Source organism: Pecten maximus, chromosome 4 (assembly GCF_902652985.1).
Source record: "Pecten maximus chromosome 4, xPecMax1.1, whole genome shotgun sequence".
NCBI classification, from domain to species: domain Eukaryota; kingdom Metazoa; phylum Mollusca; class Bivalvia; order Pectinida; family Pectinidae; genus Pecten; species Pecten maximus.
Window position 1 is genome coordinate 2,613,596 of NC_047018.1, and position 24,568 is coordinate 2,638,163.

The 24,568-nt window shown below is 37.3% G+C and overlaps 1 protein-coding gene across 4 annotated transcripts in view; it reads left to right on the plus strand.

Annotated features, from left to right (window-relative positions):
* LOC117324967 (serine/threonine-protein phosphatase 6 regulatory ankyrin repeat subunit A-like) overlaps positions 1-24,568 on the plus strand; it is a 140,470-nt gene that overhangs the window by 109,820 nt on the left and 6,082 nt on the right. For 2 of the 4 annotated variants that reach the window (XM_033880813.1, XM_033880814.1), the window contains 8 exons: positions 6,541-6,645; positions 6,921-7,022; positions 11,254-11,352; positions 12,544-12,687; positions 15,848-15,883; positions 17,970-17,984; positions 20,573-20,680; positions 21,167-21,571. In XM_033880813.1, coding sequence (XP_033736704.1) covers positions 6,541-6,645; positions 6,921-7,022; positions 11,254-11,352; positions 12,544-12,687; positions 15,848-15,883; positions 17,970-17,984; positions 20,573-20,680; positions 21,167-21,571 — 1,014 coding nt within the window. The remainder of the gene's footprint in view (positions 1-6,540; positions 6,646-6,920; positions 7,023-11,253; positions 11,353-12,543; positions 12,688-15,847; positions 15,884-17,969; positions 17,985-20,572; positions 20,681-21,166; positions 21,572-24,568) is intronic. The other 2 variants (XM_033880816.1, XM_033880817.1) reach the window with 1 other exon arrangement.

Sequence of the window (24,568 nt, forward strand, 5' to 3'; positions counted from 1 at the left end):
ATTTGCTGTAGGAATTTTTAATTGATATAGCCATCTTGTCAAGTTATAGCAACAATATTTCGAGGCTTGGTCCAGAATTTATCGTCGATTTCACCGAGAGACCATTGGCATTCATTATTAAAACCAAAATTTGTATCTTCATGAGCTATGATGATCTTTTATATCATTGCTAAATTCAAGAGATTTAACCCCTACTAACACATCTACTGGATGGTAAAATGAGGCAATAAAGATTCCCATTATTAGTTTTGAACCAGACCTTATGATGTTAACCTTGAGTTTTTAGAGGCACAAGCTGTATCAGTCTGTCTTCGGTATAACCTGGCCTCATTATGATTTTCGAGACATTAGTTGTATCAATCTGTCTTCTGTATAACCCAGCCTCATTATGATTTTACAGACATCAGTTGTATCAGTCTGTCTTCGGTATAACCCGGCCTCATTATGATTTTACAGACATCAGTTGTATCAGTGTCTTCGGTATAACCTGGCCTCATTATGATTTTTAGAGAAACAAGCTGTAGATGTATTGTCCTATACCTGTACGCCATGTAGTATACCTGTACACCATGTAGTATACCTGTACGCTATGTAGTATGCCTGTACGCCATGTAGTATACCTGTACGCCATGTAGTATACCTGTACGCCATGTAGTATACCTGTACACCATGTAGTATACCTGTACGCCATGTAGTATACCTGTACGCCATGTGGTATACCTGTACACCATGTAGTATACATGTACACCATGTGGTATACCTGTACACCATGTAGTATACCTGTACGCCATGTAGTATACCTGTACGCCATGTAGTATACCTGTACGTCATGTAGTATACCTGTACGCCATGTAGTATACCTGTACGTCATGTAGTATACCTGTACGTCATGTAGTATACCTGTACACCATGTAGTATACCTGTACGTCATGTAGTATACCTGTACGTCATGTAGTATACCTGTACGTCATGTAGTATACCTGTACACCATGTAGTATACCTGTACGTCATGTAGTATACCTGTACGCCATGTAGTATACCTGTACACCATGTAGTATACCTGTACACCATGTAGTATACCTGTACGCCATGTAGTATACCTGTACGTCATGTAGTATACCTGTACACCATGTAGTATACCTGTACGTCATGTAGTATACCTGTACGTCATGTAGTATACCTGTACGCCATGTAGTATACCTGTACACCATGTAGTATACCTGTACACCATGTAGTATACCTGTACACCATGTAGTATACCTGTACGTCATGTAGTATACCTGTACGTCATGTAGTATACCTGTACGCCATGTAGTATACCTGTACACCATGTAGTATACCTGTACGCCATGTAGTATACCTGTACACCATGTAGTATACCTGTACGTCATGTAGTATACCTGTACGTCATGTAGTATACCTGTACACCATGTAGTTTACCTGTACGTCATGTAGTATACCTGTACGTCTTGTAGTATACCTGTACACCATGTAGTATACCTGTACGTCATGTAGTATACCTGTACGCCATGTAGTATACCTGTACGTCATGTAGTATACCTGTACATCATGTAGTATACCTGTACACCATGTAGTATACCTGTACGTCATGTAGTATACCTGTACACCATGTGGTATACCTGTGCGCCATGTAGTATACCTGTACGCCATGTAGAATACCTGTACGCCATGTAGTATACCTGTACGCCATCTAGTATACCTGTACGCCATGTAGTATATCTGTACGCCATGTAGTATACCTGTACACCATGTAGTATACCTGTACGCCATGTACTATACCTGTACGCCATGTAGTATACCTGTACGTCAAGTACTATACCTGTACACCATGTAGTATACCTGTACGCCATGTAGTATACCTGTAAACCATGAAGTATACCTGTACGCCATGTAGTATATATGTACACCATGTAGTATACCTGTACACCATGTAGTATACATGTACACCATGTGGTATACCTGTACACCATGTAGTATACCTGTACGCCATGTAGTATACCTGTACATCAAGTACTATACCTGTAAACCATGTAGTATACATGTACACCATGTAGTATACCTGTACGCCATGTAGTATACCTGTACACCATGTGGTATACCTGTACGTCATATAGTATACATGTACACCATGTAGTATACCTGTACACCATGTAGTATACCTGTACGCCATGTAGTATACCTGTACACCATGTAGTATACCTGTACGCCATGTAGAATACCTGTACGCCATGTAGTATACCTGTACGCCATGTAGTATACCTGTACACCATGTAGTATACCTGTACGCCATGTAGAATACATGTACACCATGTAGTATACCTGTACGTCATGTAGTATACCTGTACACCATGTAGTATACCTGTACACCATGTGGTATACCTGTACGCCATGTGGTATACCTGTACACCATGTAGTATACCTGTACACTATGTAGTATACCTGTACACCATGTAGTATACATGTACACCATGTAGTATACCTGTACGCCATGTTGTATACCTGTACACCATGTACGATACCTGTACACCATGTAGTATACCTGTACACCATGTACTATACCTGTACACCATGTAGTATACCTGTACGCCATGTAGTATACCTGTACACCATGTAGTATACCTGTACGCCATTTAGTATGCCTGTACGCCATGTAGTATACCTGTACGCCATGTAGTATACCTGTACGCCATGTAGTATACCTGTACACCATGTAGTATACCTGTATGCCATTTAGTATGCCTGTACGCCATGTAGTATACCTGTACGCCATGTAGTATACCTGTACGCCATGTAGTATACCTGTACACCATGTAGTATACCTGTACGCCATGTAGTATACCTGTACGCCATGTGGTATACCTGTACACCATGTAGTATACCTGTACGTCATGTACTATACCTGTATACCATGTAGTATACCTGTACACCATGTAGTATACCTGTACACCATGTAGTATACCTGTAAACCATGTAGTATACCTGTACGCCATGTAGTATATCTGTACGCCATGTAGTATACCTGTACGTTATGTACTATACCTGTATACCATGTAGTATACCTGTACACCATGTAGTATACCTGTACACCATGTAGTATACCTGTACACCATGTAGTATACCTGTACACCATGTACTATACCTGTACACCATGTACTATACCTGTACGTCATGTAATATACCTGTACGCCATGTAGTATACATGAACGTCATGTAGTATACCTGTACACCATGTAGTATACCTGTACACCATGTAGTATACCTGTACACCATGTACTATGCCTGTGCACCATGTACTATGCCTGTACACCATGTAGTATACCTGTACGCCATGTAGTATACCTGTACGTCATGTAGTATACCTGTACACCATGTAGTATACCTGTACGTCATGTAGTATACCTCTACGTCATGTAGTATACCTGTACACCATGTAGTATACTTGTACACCATGTAGTATACCTGTACGCCATGTAGTATACCTCTACGTCATGTAGTATACCTGTACACCATGTAGTATACCTGTACACCATGTACTATACCTGTATGTCATGTAGTATACCTGTATGACATGTAGTATACCTGTACACCATTTAGTATACCTGTACGCCATGTAGTATACCTGTACACCATGTAGTATACCTGTACGTCATGTAGTATACCTGTACGTCATGTAGTATACCTGTACGTCATGTAGTATACCTGTATACCATGTAGTATACCTGTAGGTGTATTGTCCTATTCCTGTAGATGTACATTGTATTGTTCTATACCGGTACACCATGTAATATACCTGTATTTGTATTTATGTATGTATTTGTTTGTTTATAGATTTAGCATAGAATTGTATAAATATCTTTGATAACACATGAACTACCTATAACTGAGGAGATTCACTAGAAATTAAGCTTACCACCAACAAAATGACGTATTATACTGATTTCATAATCATGGACTAAAAGACTGTGTAATAAGTCAATGTATTTTGTAGTAAAAATGTCTGTTGTTCAATCTAAATATAAAGATTGTAGAGTTTATTCAGAGCTTGATGGTACAAAAATAGACATTGTCCTCTGGCATTACAAGACATCCCCCTGCAGCTTTATTCTACCATACAGGTAATGTGACAATTTTGTCATAGAAAATCCTCTCATCGCAATAAATGACTTGTAAGGTAATAAAGCAATATAAGTCTTTCATGTTGAAGTATGTTGCCATAATCCATAATCAATGATGCCATAATATGTGTGAGTATGAATGTCATAATCATTACCAGTCTATACCTAACAATGTGTGTGAGTATGAATGTCATAATCATTACCAGTCTATACCTAACAGTGTGTGTGAGTATGAATGTCATAATCATTACCAGTCCTATACCTAACAGTGTGTGTGTCAGTATGAATGTCATAATCATTACCAGTCCTATACCTAACAGTGTGTGTGAGTATGAATGTCATAATCATTACCAGTCCTATACCTAACGGTGTGTGTGAGTATGAATGTCATAATCATTACCAGTCTATACCTAACGGTGTGTGTGAGTATCAATGTCATAATCATTACTAGTCCTATACCTAACACTGTGTGTGAGTATGAATGTCATAATCATTACCTGTCTATACCTTACAGTGTGTGTGAGTATGAATGTCATAATCATTACCAGTCTATACCTTACAGTGTGTGAATATGAATGTCATAATCATTACCAGTCCTATACCTAACGGTGTGTGTGAGTATGAATGTCATAATCATTACCAGTCTATACCTAACAATGTGTGTGAGTATGAATGTCATAATCATTACCAGTCCTATACCTAACAGTGTGTGTGAGTATGAATGTCATAATCATTACCAGTCTATACCTAACGGTGTGAGTATGAATGTCATAATCATTACCAGTCTATACCTAACGGTGTGTGTGAGTATGAATGTCATAATCATTACCAGTCATATACCTAACAGTGTGTGTGAGTATCAATGTCATAATCATTACCAGTCTATACCTAACGGTGTGTGTGAGTATGAATGTCATAATCATTACCAGTCTATACCTTACAGTGTGTGAATATGAATGTCATAATCATTACCAGTCTATACCTAACAATGTGTGTGAGTATGAATGTCATAATCATTACCAGTCCTATACCTAACAGTGTGTGTGAGTATGAATGTCATAATCATTACTAGTCCTATACCTAACAATGTGTGTGAGTATGAATGTCATAATCATTACCAGTCTATACCTAACAGTGTGTGTGAGTATGAATGTCATAATCATTACCAGTCTATACCTAACAATGTGTGTGAGTATGGATGTCATAATCATAACCAGTCTATACCTAACAATGTGTGTGAGTATGAATGTCATAATCATTACCAGTCTATACCTAACAGTGATTGTGAGTATGAATGTCATAATCATTACCAGTCTATACCTAACACTGTGTGTGAGTATGAATGTCATAATCATTACCAGTCCTATACCTAACAGTGTGAGTGAGTATCAATGTCATAATCATTACCAGTCTATACCTAACAGTGTGTGTGAGTATGAATGTCATAATCATTACCAGTCTATACCTAACGGTGTGAGTATGAATGTCATAATCATTACCAGTCTATACCTAACAGTGTGTGTGAGTATGAATGTCATAATCATTACCAGTCCTATACCTAACAATGTGTGTGAGTATGAATGTCATAATCATTACCAGTCTATACCTAACAGTGTGTGTGAGTATGAATGTCATAATCATTACCAGTCCTATACCTAACAATGTGTGTGAGTATGAATGTCATAATCATTACCAGTCTATACCTAACAGTGTGTGTGAGTATGAATGTCATAATCATTACCAGTCTATACCTAACAGTGTGTGTGTGTGTGAGTATCAATGTCATAATCATTGCCAGTCTATACCTAACAGTGTGTGTGTGTGTGAGTATGAATGTCATAATCATTACCAGTCTATACCTAACAGTGTGTGTGAGTATGAATGTCATAATCATTACCAGTCCTATACCTAACAATGTGTGTGAGTATGAATGTCATAATCATTACCAGTCTATACCTAACAGTGTGTGTGAGTATCAATGTCATAATCATTACCAGTCTATACCTAACAGTGTGTGTGAGTATCAATGTCATAATCATTACCAGTCTATACCTAACAGTGTGTGTGAGTATGAATGTCATAATCATTACCAGTCTATACCTAACGGTGTGTGTGTGTGTATGAATGTCATAATCATTACCAGTCTATACCTAACAATGTGTGTGAGTATGAATGTCATAATCATTACCAGTCCTATACCTAACAGTGTGTGAGTATGAATGTCATAATCATTACCAGTCTATACCTAACGGTGTGTGTGAGTATGAATGTCATAATCATTACCAGTCTATACCTAACGGTGTGTGTGAGTATGAATGTCATAATCATTACCAGTCTATACCTAACGGTGTGTGTGAGTATCAATGTCGTAATCATTACCAGTCTATACCTTATGCTATTGTAGAACGGAATGACATGTGCCCACATAGCGGCCTCTAAAGGGAGTGTGGCGGTCATCAAAGAGCTCATGAGGTTCAACAAGGGGGTAGTGACCACAGCTAAAAATAGGGTGAGTTCTGAGACACTTATTAGCAAAATAGGAAGAATAAGTTTAAAGTCACTGAGTAAAACTCTAGTGTATGTTTGCTCAAGGCTACTTAGACAAAACATTAATTTGTACTATGTATGTTCAAGGTCATGTATTAAAAAAAATCATGTATTTATCTTTTTTAACAATATCTTTTTTTGATGATAATAAAATTCTCTTTTGTAAGCAATTGACATATAAACAATCCTATACTGAACATTTAAGTTAAATTCTCATTAATATTATATTGTTGTCAGACAAGTGAGTCGACGGCACTACACCTAGCCGCCGCTGGGGGCCACAAGGAAGTTCTACATGTGTTACTAAATGCTGGGGCGCTTGCTACAGAAGAAAACGCTGTGAGTATGCCTGATCTTTGTCCCTCAGAAGCTTTCATATTGTATGACTTTAGAGTACAGTATGTCATATAATTGGAGATTTACTTAATCTTAATCTGTCAGACTCTTTATGATTTTACTTGGATAAATTTGATTCTAATGTAACAAAATTCTTCAGGGTGAGACTGGGGGTTCCCATAACAAATCCCAGTCCCTCTGTTACTGAATTGTTGGCAGCCCCAGTTACTCTATTACCTGGTTCACAGCCCCAGTTATACCATTGACTGGTTCAAGGCCCCAGTTACTCTATTACCTGGTTCACTACATAGTTATACCATTGACTGGTTCAAGGCCCCAGTTATACCATTGACTGGTTCATACCCCAGTTATATCATTGACTGGTTCATACCACAGTTATATCATTGAATGGTTCATAGCCCAAGTTATACCATTGACAGGTTCACAGCCCCAGTTATACCATTGACTGGTTCATAGCCCAAGTTATACCATTGACTGGGTCACGGCCCCAGTTATAACATTGACTGGTTCATACCCCAGTTATACCATTGACTGGTTCATAGCCCAAGTTATACCATTGACTGGTTCACAGCCCCAGTTATACCATTGACTGGTTCATACCCCAGTTATATCATTGACTGGTTCACAGCCCCAGTTATATCATTGACTGGTTCACAGCCCCAGTTATACCATTGACTGGTTCACTGCCCTAGTTATACCATTGACTGGTTCAAGGCCCCAGTTATACCATTGACTGGGTCACGGCCCCAGTTATACCATTGACTGGTTCATACCCCAGTTATATCATTGACTGGTTCACAGCCCCAGTTATACCATTGACTGGTTCAAGGCCCCAGTTATACCATTGACTGGGTCACGGCCCCAGTTATACCATTGACTGGTTCATACCCCAGTTATATCATTGACTGGTTCACAGCCCCAGTTATACCATTGACTGGTTCACAGCCCCAGTTACTCTATTGACTGGTTCACAGCACCATTTATATCATTGACTGGTTCACAGCCCCAGTTATACCATTGACTGGTTCACATCTTCAGTTATACCATTGACTGGTTCACAGCCCCAGTTATACTATTGACTGGTTCACAGCCCCAGTTATACTATTGACTGGTTCATAGCCCCAGTTATACAATTGAATGGTTCACAGCCCCAGTTATAAAATTGACTGGTTCATAGCCCCAGTTATAACATTGACTGGTTCACAGCCCCAGTTACATGATGACGCACTGCCCTACTGACACAATAAGTGGTTCACAACTCTACTGACACAATGCCTGGGTCATAGCCCAGATACACCATGGTTGATTTCCAGTCTCTCTGACACCATGGTGTCAGTGAGGTTTGAGCCCATCCATGGTGTCAGTGAGACTGGAAACCAACCAGGATGTCAGTGAGACTGTAAACCAACCACTGACACCATGGTTGATTTCCAGTCACACTGACACCATGGTTAGTTTCCAGTCTCCCTGACACCATGGTTAGTTTCCAGTTTCCCTGACACCATGGTTAGTTTCCAGTCTCCCTGACACCATGGTTGGTTTCCAGTCTCACTGACACCATGATTGGTTTCTAGTCTCACTGACACCATGGTTAGTTTCCATTCTCACTGACACCATGGTTGGTTTCCAGTCTCACTGACACCATGGTTGGTTTCTAGTCTCACTGACACCATGGTTAGTTTCCAGTCTCACTGACACCATGGTTAGTTTCCAGTCTCCCTGACACCATGGTTAGTTTCCAGTCTCACTGACACCATGGTTGGTTTCCAGTCTTACTGACACCATGGTTAGTTTCCAGTCTCACTGACACCATGGTTAGTTTCCAGTCTCCCTGACACTATGGTTAGTTTCCAGTCTCACTGACACCATGGTTAGTTTCCAGTCCCACTGACACCATGGTTGGTTTCTAGTCTCACTGACACCATGGTTGGTTTCTAGTCTCACTGACACCATGGTTAGTTTCCAGTCTCACTGACACTATGGTTAGTTTCCAGTCCCACTGACACCATGGTTGGTTTCTAGTCTCACTGACACCATGGTTAGTTTCCAGTCTCACTGACACCATGGTTAGTTTCCATTCTCACTGACAGCATGGTTAGTTTCCAGTCTCCCTGACACCATGGTTGGTTTCTAGTCACACTGACACCATGGTTAGTTTCCAGTCACACTGACACCATGGTTAGTTTCCAGTCTCACTGACACCATGGTTAGTTTCTAGTCTCACTGACACCATGGTTAGTTTCCAGTCTCACTGACACCATGGTTGGTGTCCAGTCTCACTGACACCATGGTTAGTTTCCAGTCTCACTGACACCATGGTTAGTTTCCAGTCTCACTGACACCATGGTTAGTTTCTAGTCTCACTGACACCATGGTTAGTTTCCAGTCTCACTGACACCATGGTTAGTTTCCAGTCTCACTGACACCATGGTTGGTGTCCAGTCCCACTGACACCATGGTTGGTTTCTAGTCTCACTGACACCATGGTTAGTTTCCAGTCTCACTGACACCATGGTTAGTTTCCATTCTCACTGACAGCATGGTTAGTTTCCAGTCTCCCTGACACCATGGTTGGTTTCTAGTCACACTGACACCATGGTTAGTTTCCAGTCACACTGACACCATGGTTAGTTTCCAGTCTCACTGACACCATGGTTAGTTTCTAGTCTCACTGACACCATGGTTAGTTTCCAGTCTCACTGACACCATGGTTGGTGTCCAGTCTCACTGACACCATGGTTAGTTTCCAGTCTCACTGACACCATGGTTAGTTTCCAGTCTCACTGACACCATGGTTAGTTTCTAGTCTCACTGACACCATGGTTAGTTTCCAGTCTTACTAATGCTATGGTTGGTGTCCAGTCTCACTGACACCATGGTTGGTGTCCAGTCTCACTGACACCATGGTTAGTTTCCAGTCTTACTAATGCTATGGTTGGTGTCCAGTCTCACTGACACCATGGTTGGTGTCCAGTCTCACTGACACCATGGTTGGTTTGCAGTCTCACTGACACCATGGTTGGTTTGCAGTCTCACTGACACCATGGTTGGTTTCTAGTCTCACTGACACCATGGTTGGTGTCCAGTCTCACTGACACCATGGTTAGTTTCCAGTCTCACTGACACCATGGTTAGTTTCTAGTCTCACTGACACCATGGTTAGTTTCCAGTCTCACTGACACCATGGTTGGTGTCCAGTCTCACTGACACCATGGTTAGTTTCCAGTCTCACTGACACCATGGTTGGTGTCCAGTCTCACTGACACCATGGTTAGTTTCCAGTCTTACTGACACCATGGTTGGTGTCCAGTCTCACTGACACCATGGTTAGTTTCCAGTCTTACTAATGCTATGGTTGGTGTCCAGTCTCACTGACACCATGGTTGGTGTCCAGTCTCACTGACACCATGGTTAGTTTCCAGTCTTACTGACACCATGGTTGGTGTCCAGTCTCACTGACACCATGGTTAGTTTCCAGTCTTACTAATGCTATGGTTGGTGTCCAGTCTCACTGACACCATGGTTAGTTTCCAGTCTTACTAATGCTATGGTTGGTGTCCAGTCTCACTGACACCATGGTTGGTGTCCAGTCTCACTGACACCATGGTTAGTTTCCAGTCTCACTGACACCATGGTTAGTTTCCAGTCTTACTAATGCTATGGTTGGATTCAAGCTTCACTGACACTAAAACTGGTTTTTAGTCCCTGAGGCGAGTGATGAAAGTGATTATAATACTTAATGCCAAACCTAATAAGCCTAATTATATGTAATTAGGATACATACTACAAAGTTTAGAGCTATATGTAGTAGGCCTTCAGGGGTCATAACCTTGTTGATACTGACAAATCTTGTGATTCCTTACAAACATATAGTTTAGACCCCCCCCCCCTCAAATTGTAGACTGGTTCTATATAAGTATGTCAATGTTTTCTATCAAGGTCATTTACTCATGTTTCTGGAGGTCATTCGTGACCAGGCCCATTGTTATTGTCTATGATATTTGACACTTGTATTGTAGTTGTCGTTATCTGTTATTTTATATAACTGTGCTAATGATTTTATTTATAGGGATGACATATATGTGAGGACAATATTTTGGAATTGTTGCAAGTATTGTTAGCTTTATGAAGGATACAGAAAAAATTATTAGAAACATTTTCTAAAAGATTTAACAAAAATATTTTTCATATTTTTCTCTTGAATATTTTTTAGGATGGAATGACTGTAATTCACTTGGCTGGAAAGCATGGTCATGTGCACATTCTGGAGGCCCTGAAAGGTCAAGTGTCATGGAGAATAACCAGTAAAAAGGTAGGTATACTTAATGTTATAGTGGAGGTTACCACTAAAAAGGTAGGCAAACTTTATATTCTAGGGGAGGTTACCAGTAAAAAGGTAGGCAAACTTTATGTTCTAGTGGAGGTTACCAGTAAAAAGGTAGGCAAACTTTATATTCTAGTGGAAGTTACCAGTAAAAAGGTAGGCAAACTTTATGTTCTAGGGGAGGTTACCAGTAAAAAGGTAGGCAAACTTTATGTTCTAGGGGAGGTTACCAGTAAAAAGGTAGGCAAACTTTATGTTCTAGTGGAGGTTACCAGTAAAAAGGTAGGCAAACTTAATGTTCTAAGAGATTATCATGATTACCAGTAAAAAGGTAGGCAAACTTAATGTTCTAAGAGATTATCATGATTACCAGTAAAAAGGTAGGCAAACTTTATGTTCTAAGAGATTATCATGATTACCAGTAAAAAGGTAGGCAAACTTAATGTTCTAAGAGATTATCATGATTACCAGTAAAAAGGTAGGCAAACTTTATGTTCTAAGAGATTATCATGATTACCAGTAAAAAGGTAGGCAAACTTAATGTTCTAAGAGATTATCATGATTACCAGTAAAAAGGTAGGCAAACTTTATGTTCTAAGAGATTATCATGATTACCAGTAAAAAGGTAGGCAAACTTAATGTTCTAAGAGATTATCATGATTACCAGTAAAAAGGTAGGCAAACTTTATGTTCTAAGAGATTATTATGATTACCAGTAAAAAGGTAGGCAAACTTAATGTTCTAAGAGATTATTATGATTACCAGTAAAAAGGTAGGCAAACTTTATGTTCTAAGAGATTATTATGATTACCAGTAAAAAGGTAGGCAAACTTTATGTTCTAAGAGATTATTATGATTACCAGTAAAAAGGTAGGCAAACTTTATGTTCTGGTGGAGGTTACCAGTAAAAAGGTAGGCAAACTTTATGTTCTAAGAGATTATTATGATTACCAGTAAAAAGGTAGGCAAACTTTATGTTCTAAGAGATTATTATGATTACCAGTAAAAAGGTAGGCAAACTTTATGTTCTAAGAGATTATTATGATTACCAGTAAAAAGGTAGGCAAACTTTATGTTCTAAGAGATTATTATGATTACCAGTAAGGAGATAAAGGAAGATAGAGTTGTGGAATCCATGACACGACTAGAAATTGACTTGATATGGCGTTTCTATTCCAGACTGGACTTTCTGCCCTCCATGTGGCTGCCCACTTTGGCCAGGTGAACTTTGTGAGGGAGATGCTGACTAAGGTTCCAGCCACGGTCAAGAGTGAGATGCCTGGTGGAACAGGTGACGCTGCTCTCAGTGGATTCTCAGCCGAGGTCAGTGAAAGGTCACCTGGTAGTGATAATGTTTTATAATTAAGGTTGAGTAGCTTCAGACTGTCCTGTATGTTTATTATCTTTGGTTACTTTTGGGTGTGTCCCTCAATGATACGTATCCTTGTTTTTGGTGTGTCCCTCAATGATATGTATCCTTGTTTTGGGTGTGTCCCTTATTGATATGTATCCTTGTTTTGGGTGTGTCCCTCAATGATACGTATCCTTGTTTTTGGTGTGTCCCTCATTGATATGTATCCTTGTTTTGGGTGTGTCCCTTATTGATATGTATCTTTGTTTTGGGTGTGTCCCTTATTTATATGTATCCTTGTTTTGGGTGTGTCCCTTATTGATATGTATCCTTGTTTTGGGTGTGTCCCTTATTGATATGTATCCTTGTTTTGGGTGTGTCCCTCAATGATACGTATCCTTGTTTTGGGTGTGTCCCTTATTAATATGCATCCTTGTTTTAGGTGTGTCCTTATTGATATGTATCCTTGTTTTGGGTGTGTCCCTTATTGATATGTATCCTTGTTTTGGGTGTGTCCTCAATGATACGTATCCTTGTTTTGGGTGTGTCCCTTATTGATATGTATCCTTGTTTTGGGTGTGTCCCTTATTGATATGTATCCTTGTTTTGGGTGTGTCCCTTATTGATATGTATCCTTGTTTTGGGTGTGTCCCTCAATGATACGTATCCTTGTTTTGGGTGCGTCCCTTATTGATATGTATCCTTGTTTTGGGTGTGTCCCTTATCGATATGTATCCTTGTTTTGGGTGTGTCCCTAATTGATATGTATCCTTGTTTTGGGTGTGTCCCTTATTGATATGTATCCTTGTTTTGGGTGTGTCCCTCAATGATACGTATCCTTGTTTTGGATGTGTCCCTTATTGATATGTATCCTTGTTTTGGATGTGTCCCTTATTGATATGTATCCTTGTTTTGGGTGTGTCCCTTATTGATATGTATCCTTGTTTTGGGTGTGTCCCTCAATGATACGTATCCTTGTTTCGGGTGTGTCCCTTATTGATATGTATCTTTGTTTTGGGTGTGTCCCTTATTTATATGTATCCTTGTTTTGGGTGTCATTCAATGATATGGATACCATCTACATATGTATATAAAGTTATCACCTGTAAAAAGAGATTTTCAGTAAACTGATGCCACATATAAAGAGAGATTACCTGTAATAAGAGACTGAACTGAGACCACATGTAAAGAGAGATCACCTGTAATAAGAGACTGTAAACAGATGCCACATGTGAAGAGAGATCACCTGTAATAAGAGACTGTATCAGGGGCCAGGTGTAAAGAGAGATCACCTGTAATAAGAGACTGTATCAGAGGCCAGGTGTAAAGAGAGATCACCTGTAATAAGAGACTGTATCAGGGGCCAGGTGTAAAGAGAGATCACCTGTAATAAGAGACTGTAAACAGATGCCACATGTGAAGAGAGATCACCTGTAATAAGAGACTGTATCAGGGGCCAGGTGTAAAGAGAGATCACCTGTAATAAGAGACTGTATCAGAGGACAGGTGTAAAGAGAGATCACCTGTAATAAGAGACTGTATCAGGGGCCAGGTGTAAAGAGAGATCACCTGTAATAAGAGACTGTCAAATAAGGCCACATGTAAAGAGAGATCACCTGTAATAAGAGACTGTAAACTGAGGCCAGATGTAAAGAGAGATCACCTGTAATAAGAGACTGTATCAGAGGCCAGGTGTAAAGAGAGATCACCTGTAATAAGAGATTGTAAACAGAGGCCACATGTAAAGAGTGATCAACTGTAATAAGAGACTAAACAGAGGCCACATGTAAAGAGAGGTCACCTGTAATAAGAGACTGTAAACAGAGGCCACATGTAAAAAGAGATCACCTGTAATAAGAGACTGTAAACAGAGGCCACATGTAAAGACAGATCACCTGTAATAAGAGACTAAACAGAGGCCAAATGTTAAGAGAGATCACCTGTAATAAGAGATTGTAAACTGAGGCCACATGTAAAGAGAGATCACCTGTAATAAGAGACTGTATCAGAGGCAAGGTCTAAAGAGAGATCACCTGTAATAAGAGACTGTAAACAGAGGCCACATGTAAAGAGAGATCACCTGTAATAAGAGACTGTAAACAGAGGCCACATGTAAAGAGAGATCACCTGTAATAAGAGACTAAACAGAGGCCACATGTAAAGAGAGATCACCTGTTATAAGAGACTGTGAACTGAAGCCACATGTGAAGAGAGATCACCTGTAATAAGAGACTGTGAATGGAGGCCACATGTAAAGAGAGATCACCTGTAATAAGAGATTGTGAACAGAGGCCACATGTAAGGAGAGATCACCTGTAATAAGAGACTGTATCAGGGGCCAGGTGTAAAGAGAGATCACCTGTAATAAGAGACTAAACAGAGGCCACATGTCAAGAGAGATCACCTGTAATAAGAGACTGTATCAGAGGCCAGGAGTAAAGAGAGATCACCTGTAATAAGAGACTGTATCAGAGGCCAGGTGTAAAGAGAGATTACCTGTAATAAGAGACCGTCAACAGAGGCCACATGTAAAGATAGATCACCTGTAATAAGAGACTGTAAACAGAGGCCACATGTAAAGAGAGATCACCTGTAATAAGAGACTGTATCAGAGGCCAGGTGTAAAGAGAGATTACCTGTAATAAGAGACCGTCAACAGAGGCCACATGTAAAGAGAGATTACCTGTAATAAGAGACTGTAAACAGAGGCCACATGTACAGAGAGATCACCTGTAATAAGAGACTGTATCAGAGGCCAGGTGTAAAGAGAGATCACCTGTAATAAGATATCATTCCATTAACAACAGGAAGCTGACCTGTGAGCAGAAAGTTAACTTTTAGTTGTAATGTTTTGAGAGCAGTAGAAGACATTAGAAGGGAGGAATTTTGTAGTTGAATAAATCAATACTTATATCAAATGAATATTCAAACACACAAAAAGGTATTCTAATTCTGGGGAAAAAGCAGTACTCCTTTTTTTCCTTTATTCGGAACCATCTCCTTTATCATGTCCACCGATACCGGAGAAAATCACACAACCATTAATTACCAGTACAAACCAAACAAAGTTCATGACTTTATTTTCTTGTCATTGTATTATTTAATTTCTTTTGTTATCATTTATACTTCCAGCATAAGGCTTTACACAAATGGTTAAATCTAACTCAGGTGAGGAACTGACCTCTACATGACCCTGAATTCACTGCAGTTTCACTGGCTTATATTTCTAGATGTGTTCACAGTTAGTGTTATAGTTAGTACTAATTCAGACCTGCACAACTAATAGTCAGTCTTTACCACATTCTCACAGGACCTTATAGTAATGGTACCACATTCTAACAGGACCTTCTAGTAATGTTACCACATTCTAACAGGACCTTCTAGTAATGTTACCACATTCTCACAGGACCTTCTAGTGATGTTACCACATTCTAACAGGACCTTATAGTAATGGTACCACATTCTCACAGGACCTTATAGTAATGTTACCACATTCTCACAGGACCTTCTAGTAATGTTACCACATTCTAACAGGACCTTCTAGTAATGGTACCACATTCTCACAGGACCTTATAGTAATGGTACCACATTCTAACAGGACCTTATAGTAATGTTACCACATTCTAACAGGACCTTCTAGTAATGGTACCACATTCTAACAGGACCTTCTAGTAATGTTACCACATTCTAACAGGACCTTTTAGTAATGTTACCACATTCTAACAGGACCTTATAGTAATGTTACCACATTCTAACAGGACCTTCTAGTAATGTTACCACATTCTCACAGGACCTTATAGTAATGTTACCACATTCTCACAGGACCTTCTAGTAATGTTACCACATTCTAACAGGACCTTCTAGTAATGTTACCACATTCTAACAGGACCTTCTAGTAATGGTACCTCATTCTCGTAGGGTCCAAAATGATACAAACCACATCCTATATATCATTATATTAGTAACACATTCTCACAGTGTCCAAAGTGTCCAACAACCACGTCCTATATATCATTATAGTCGTAGTAACACATTCTCACAGTGTCCAAAGTGTCCATCAGCCACATCCTATATATCATTATATTAGTAACACATTCTCACAGTATCCAAAGTGTCCAACAACCATGTCCTATATATCATTAAGTCCTAGTAACACATTCTCAAGTGTCCAAAGTGTCCACCAACCACATCCTATATATCATTATAGTCCTTGTAACACATTCTAACAGTGTCCAAAGTGTCCACCAACCATGTCTTATATATCATTAAGTCCTAGTAACACATTCTCAAGTGTCCAAAGTGTCCACCAACCACATCCTATATATCATTATATTAGTAACACATTATCAGTGTCCAAAGTGTCCATCAACCACGTCCTATATATCATTATATTAGTAACACATTCTCACAGTGTCCAAAGTGTCCACCAACCACATCCTATATATCATTATATTAGTAACACATTCTAACAGTGTCCAAAGTGTCCAAAGTGTCCACCAACTTCGTCCTATATATCATTATAGTAGTAACACATTCTAACAGTGTCCAAAGTGTCCACCAGCCACGTCCTATTTATCATTATAGTCCTAGTAACACATTCTAACAGTGTCCAAAGTGTCCACCAGCCACGTCCTATATATCATTATAGTCCTAGTAACACATTCTAACAGTGTCCAAAGTGTCCACCAGCCACGTCCTATATATCATTATAGTCCTAGTAACACATTCTCACAGTGTCCAAAGTGTCCACCGACCATGTCCTATATATCATTATAGTCTTAGTAACACTTTGTCACAGTGTCCAAAGTGTCCACCAACCATGTCCTATATATCATTATATTAGTAACACATTCTAACAGTGTCCAAAGTGTCCATCAATCACATCCTATATATATCATTATATTAGTAACACATTCTCATAGTGTCCAAAGTGTCCAACAACCATGTCGTATATATAAAGAAAGAATTTTGTTGACCTATTTTGGCAAGGTGGATCACAATAAATATATGTATTTGTTTTGTAATCGTGAGTTTGAGAAGGATAGATTATTCTACGTTCTTTCCACTTCATTGAAACACTATCAGTGTTTTATGACTAAAAGTTAAAAAAGTCTCTGAAGAGAAAGACAAGAAAGTGATATTCCTAATGACAGTAACTTGACCTCAGTATATGTATATCCTTTCCTATATCAATGGGGTACACCTGCATGTTGCTTATTTTTTCCTGTTGACCTTTGAACTTTGTACCCTGCAGTTGTTCCCAGAACAGGTAAGTATAAGCACGATTATACCTGTGGAAGGGAAGTTACTCATTAATCACTCATTAACTGAGCACATCATCAAACATTGAGTGAATGTTGATTGGTTTTTCTGTTATAACGTAGGCGATAGTTTATTAATTAGGATTTAATATAAGCATGGCGTTAACACTTCAATCACATGTTTGTGTTACATATTGCATGAGCTGATGTTATTTTGTTTTGCCCAGTAGAAAATATTGACACTATAGAATCTTGTAAGGATTTGTGTCAGGGTAGAAACAATTGACACTTAAATGCAGTATATTTTAACCATTAAATTGTACTGATTGGTAATATATTTCAAAAAGTATGACTTAAGAAAAAAATTTTAATCGTAATGATTTTTTTTATATGTTTGATCAAAGAAGTGAGACAGATATTTGGAATTGATTTCCTGATATTTAAAGTGTAATTACAATGTTATAACCTATTTACCTTGCTATTCTGGAACATTTTCTTCAGGTTGGTAAAGTAAATATGATAGAAGTTTTATGACACAACCAATATGATATTTAAGAGTGTGACGTTTCGATGACTACACTGTCACCTTCATCAGACTAATGACCAATGTGAAGCGTACTAGCAATATCTTATGCAGTGTCCGAGATGGTAAAAGATTTGATCTACTCTGAAGGATGTTTCGCCTTAATCAATTTCGAAACTTGTGTCAACAGGATCATGATTAAGATGTCTTATCCATCTAGGAATCTCGAAGCTCCTACATTCCACCCGACGAGATTGTGTGCATGTGATATGTATTTTTGTATATGAGTTAGGGGCGTGTATACCAGTCAAATCACCCCTTATTTTATTCATCACACTAAAACATCATTATTGTTTTAGTTGCTAATGTTGAAATTTACTACATTGACAGTAGTTATCTAATCTTATTTTACATTTGGCATGTAAGATTCTTGTATGCATCACTTATGAAGAATTATTACAATTATCAAGATTTATCTCCCTTGTCATGTAAGATTACCACAATTATCAAGATTTATCGCCCTTGTCATGTATGATAAGATTACCACAATTATCAAGATTTATCTCCTTTGTCATGGAAGATTACCGCAATTATCAAGATTTATCTCCTTTGTCATGTAAGATTACCACAATTATCAAGATTTATCTCCCTTGTCATGTAAGATTACCACAATTATCAAGATTTATCTCCCTTGTCATGTAAGATTACCACAATTATCAAGATTTATCTCCCTTGTCATGTAAGATTACCACAAATATCAAGATTTATCTCCTTGTCATGTATGATAACCACAATTATCAAGATTTATCTCCCCTCGGCCGATTCGCTGCGGTCATCTTTGATGGAAGGTACTGTAATCGGGGCGAGGTGTTCCGAATGGTATGATTACCACAATTATCAAGATTTATCTCCCCTGTCATATAAATGCAGCAAGTTAATGTCACTGTGCTGAAGAATATATTTGAATCTTGTATCTCATTGAAAGCTGTAGAATTTCCCAATAGTTTTATTTTGAAAATGATTAGGAAAAAAATGCATTTCCCCCTTTTTTGCATGTTTCACACCATTATTTTGATAGCACTATTTAACCCAGGTATTTAACGCCACCTCATATCTACCCTTCCTTAAAACTTTATAATTTGTATCGATACAATCATGTCAATTTTCATCAAAATATATCAAAATCCATTTTCTTTGCCCTCAAGATTGCCAACACATTTTTTTTACATTAGAGGAAAAATTCTATGTGGGATGAGTGTGTCAGGGGAGACAACTTGAGCTGTTTTCTAGGAGGGAGTACTGGTGAAAAATATTCTACCCACTCTGGGGCTTGGTCTAACAACGTACATTTGTACCTGTGTTACTGACATTACCTGTATGACAGTTGTTACCTGTACCTGTGTTACTGACATTACCTGTATGACAGTTATTACCTGTACCTGTGTTACTGACATTACCTGTGTGACAGTTATTACCTGTACCTGTGTTACTGACATTACCTGTATGACAGTTATTACCTGTACCTGTGTTACTGACATTACCTGTGTGACAGTTATTACCTGTACCTGTGTTACTGACATTACCTGTGTGACAGTTATTACCTGTACCTGTGTTACTGACATTACCTGTGTGACAGTTATTACCTGTACCTGTGTTACTGACATGACCTGTGTGACAGTTGTTACTTGTACCTGTGTTACTGACATTACCTGTATGACAATTATTACATGTACCTGTGTTACTGACATTACCTGTGTGACAGTTTTTACCTGTGTGACTTATGTTACCTGTGTGACTTATGTTACCTGTGTGACACTTTTTACCTGTGTGACTTATGTTACCTGTATGACAGTTTTTACCTGTGTGACTTATGTTACCTGTGTGACTTATGTTACCTGTGTGACAGTTTTTACCTGTGTGACTTATGATACCTGTGTGACTTATGTTACCTGTGTGACTTATGATACCTGTGTGACTTATGTTACCTGTGTGACTTATGTTACCTGTGTGACTGACATTACCTGTACGACACTTGTTACCTGTGTGACTGACTTTAGTATTGTAACGTTACAGTCAGGACTGACACCTCTCCACCTGGCTGCCCAGTCTGGCCATGAAGGACTTGTGCGACTTCTCCTTAACTCCCCTGGGGTACAGGCTGACGTGTCCACGAATGCTCAGGTATGTAATCCTACAGTTTTTGTCTTTATTACCTGCTCTTGTGTTTTAATCATTGTCTGCCTTGTACAGTGAATACTATACAAGTCTGACCTCTTACAACACAATTATTTGTGTCTAAAAGAAATAAAAATATGTTGAAATCTTGGTACTCTGACCATATGTTTTTATGACCCATTTTCTCTAATAACATAGTAAATAGTGATAAAGAGAGATTTGAAATATCATGTAAATTGTTTGATAAATCACCTGTAATTAATGTATACAATTGTTTGTTAAATCACCTGTAATAAATGTATATAATTGTTTGATAAATCACCTGTAATTAATGTATACAATTGTTTGTTAAATCACCTGTAATTAATGTATATAATTGTTTGATAAATCACCTGTAATAAATGTATATAGTTGTTTGATAAATCACTTGTAATTAATGTATATAATTGTTTGATAAATCACCTGTAATTAATAAGATGTTATATATCCTAGGGTGCTATTCCTCTCCATCTGGCCGCCCAGGGTGGACACACCGCAGTGGTCAGTCTACTGCTTAGTAAATCCACAACACAACTTCACCTCAAGGACAAACGAGGTCGTACTGCCCTTCACCTGGCTGCGGCTAATGGCCACATTGACATGGTGGCTCTATTGCTAGGCCAAGGAGCCGACATCAATGCCTGTGACAAAAATGGCTGGACAGCCCTGCATTTCTCAGCCAAGGCAGGCTACCTTACTGTGGTCAAGCTTCTGGTAGAGGGGGCAGCATCGCCTAAGTTTGAGACCAAGGATGGCAAGGTGCCGATTTGTTACGCGGCAGCAGCAAACCACTCAGATGTACTGAGTTATTTAATGAGGAAGGACCACAATACACAGCACCTGATGGATGATAAAAAGGTATCTAACTACATCTTTTTTAGTTCTTATTTACTACATCATCTCTTAGTTCTTATTTACTACATCATCTCTTAGTTCTTATTTACTACATCAACTCTTAGTTCTTATTTATAACATCAACTCTTAGTTCTTATTTACTACATTATCTTTTAGTTCTTATTTACTACATCATCTCTTAGTTCTTATTTACTACAAAGTCTCTTAGTTCTTATTTACTAATCATCTCTTAGGTCTTATTTACTACATCATCTGTTAGTTCTTATTTACTACATCATCTCTTAGTTCTTATTTACTACATCATCTGTTAGTTCTTATTTACTACATCATCTGTTAGTTCTTATTTACTACATCATCTTTTAGTTCTTATTTACTACATCATCTCATAGTTCTTATTTACTACATCATCTGTTAGTTCTTATTGACTATATCATCTCTTAGGTCTTATTTACTTCATCATCTCTTAGTTCTTATTTACTACATCATCTCTTAGTTCTTATTGACTACATCATCTCTTAGTTCTTATTTACTACATCATCTCTTAGTTCTTATTTACTACATCATCGCTTAGTTCTTATTTACTACATCATCTGTTAGTTCTTATTTACTAATCATCTCTTAGTTCTTATTTACTACATCATCTCTTAGTTCTTATTTACTACATCATCGCTTAGTTCTTATTTACTACATCATCTCTTAGTTCTTATTTACTACATCAAGTTCTTATTTTCTACATCATCTCTTAGTTCTTATTTACTACATCATCGCTTAGTTCTTATTTACTACATCATCTCTTAGTTCTTATTTACTACATCATCGCTTAGTTCTTATTTACTACATCATCTGTTAGTTCTTATTTACTACATCATCTGTTAGTTCTTATTTACTAAAAAGTCTCTTAGTTCTTATTTACTACATCATCTCTTAGTTCTTATTTACTACATCATCTCTTAGTTCTTATTTACTACATCATCTGTTAGTTCTTATTTACTACATCATCTGTTAGTTCTTATTTACTAATCATCTGTTAGTTCTTATTTACTACATCATCTCTTAGTTCTTATTTACTACATCATCTGTTAGTTCTTATTTACTACATCTCTTTGTTCTTATTTATAACATCATCTCTTAGTTCTTATTTACTACATAATCTCTTAGTTATTATTTACTACATCATCTCTTAGTTCTTATTTACTACATCATCTCTTAGTTCTTATTTACTACATCATCTCTTAGTTCTTATTTACTACATCATCTCTTAGTTCTTATTTACTACATCATCTGTTAGTTCTTATTTACTACATCATCTGTTAGTTCTTATTTACTAATCATCTCTTAGTTCTTATTTACTACATCATCTCTTAGTTCTTATTTACTACATCATCGCTTAGTTCTTATTTACTAATCATCTGTTAGTTCTTATTTACTAATCATCTGTTAGTTCTTATTTACTACATCATCTCTTAGTTCTTATTTACTACATCATGTCTTAGTTCTTATTTACTTTATCATCTCTTAGTTCTTATTTACTACATCATCTGTTAGTTCTTATTTACTACATTATCTTTTAGTTCTTATTTACTACATCATCTCTTAGTTCTTATTTACTACAAAGTCTCTTAGTTCTTATTTACTGCATCATCTCTTAGTTCTTATTTACTACATCATCTCTTAGTTCTTATTTACTACATCATCTCTTAGTTCTTATTTACTACATCATCTCTTAGTTCTTATTTACTACATCATCTCTTAGTTCTTATTTACTAATCATCTGTTAGTTCTTATTTACTACATCATCTGTTAGTTCTTATTTACTACATCATCTCATAGTTCTTATTTACTACATCATCTGTTAGTTCTTATTGACTATATCATCTCTTAGGTCTTATTTACTTCATCATCTCTTAGTTCTTATTTACTACATCATCTCTTAGTTCTTATTGACTACATCATCTCTTAGTTCTTATTTACTACATCATCTCTTAGTTCTTATTTACTACATCATCGCTTAGTTCTTATTTACTACATCATCTGTTAGTTCTTATTTACTAATCATCTCTTAGTTCTTATTTACTACATCATCTCTTAGTTCTTATTTACTACATCATCGCTTAGTTCTTATTTACTACATCATCTCTTAGTTCTTATTTACTACATCAAGTTCTTATTTTCTACATCATCTCTTAGTTCTTATTTACTACATCATCGCTTAGTTCTTATTTACTACATCATCTCTTAGTTCTTATTTACTACATCATCGCTTAGTTCTTATTTACTACATCATCTGTTAGTTCTTATTTACTACATCATCTGTTAGTTCTTATTTACTAAAAAGTCTCTTAGTTCTTATTTACTACATCATCTCTTAGTTCTTATTTACTACATCATCTCTTAGTTCTTATTTACTACATCATCTGTTAGTTCTTATTTACTACATCATCTCTTAGTTCTTATTTACTAATCATCTGTTAGTTCTTATTTACTAATCATCTGTTAGTTCTTATTTACTACATCATCTCTTAGTTCTTATTTACTACATCATCTGTTAGTTCTTATTTACTACATCTCTTTGTTCTTATTTATAACATCATCTCTTAGTTCTTATTTACTACATAATCTCTTAGTTCTTATTTACTACATCATCTCTTAGTTCTTATTTACTACATCATCTCTTAGTTCTTATTTACTACATCATCTGTTAGTTCTTATTTACTACATCATCTGTTAGTTCTTATTTACTAATCATCTGTTAGTTCTTATTTACTAATCATCTGTTAGTTCTTATTTACTAATCATCTGTTAGTTCTTATTTACTACATCATCTCTTAGTTCTTATTTACTACATCATGTCTTAGTTCTTATTTACTTTATCATCTCTTAGTTCTTATTTACTACATCATCTGTTAGTTCTTATTTACTAATCATCTGTTAGTTCTTATTTACTACATCATCTGTTAGTTCTTATTTACTACATCATCTCTTAGTTCTTATTTACTACAT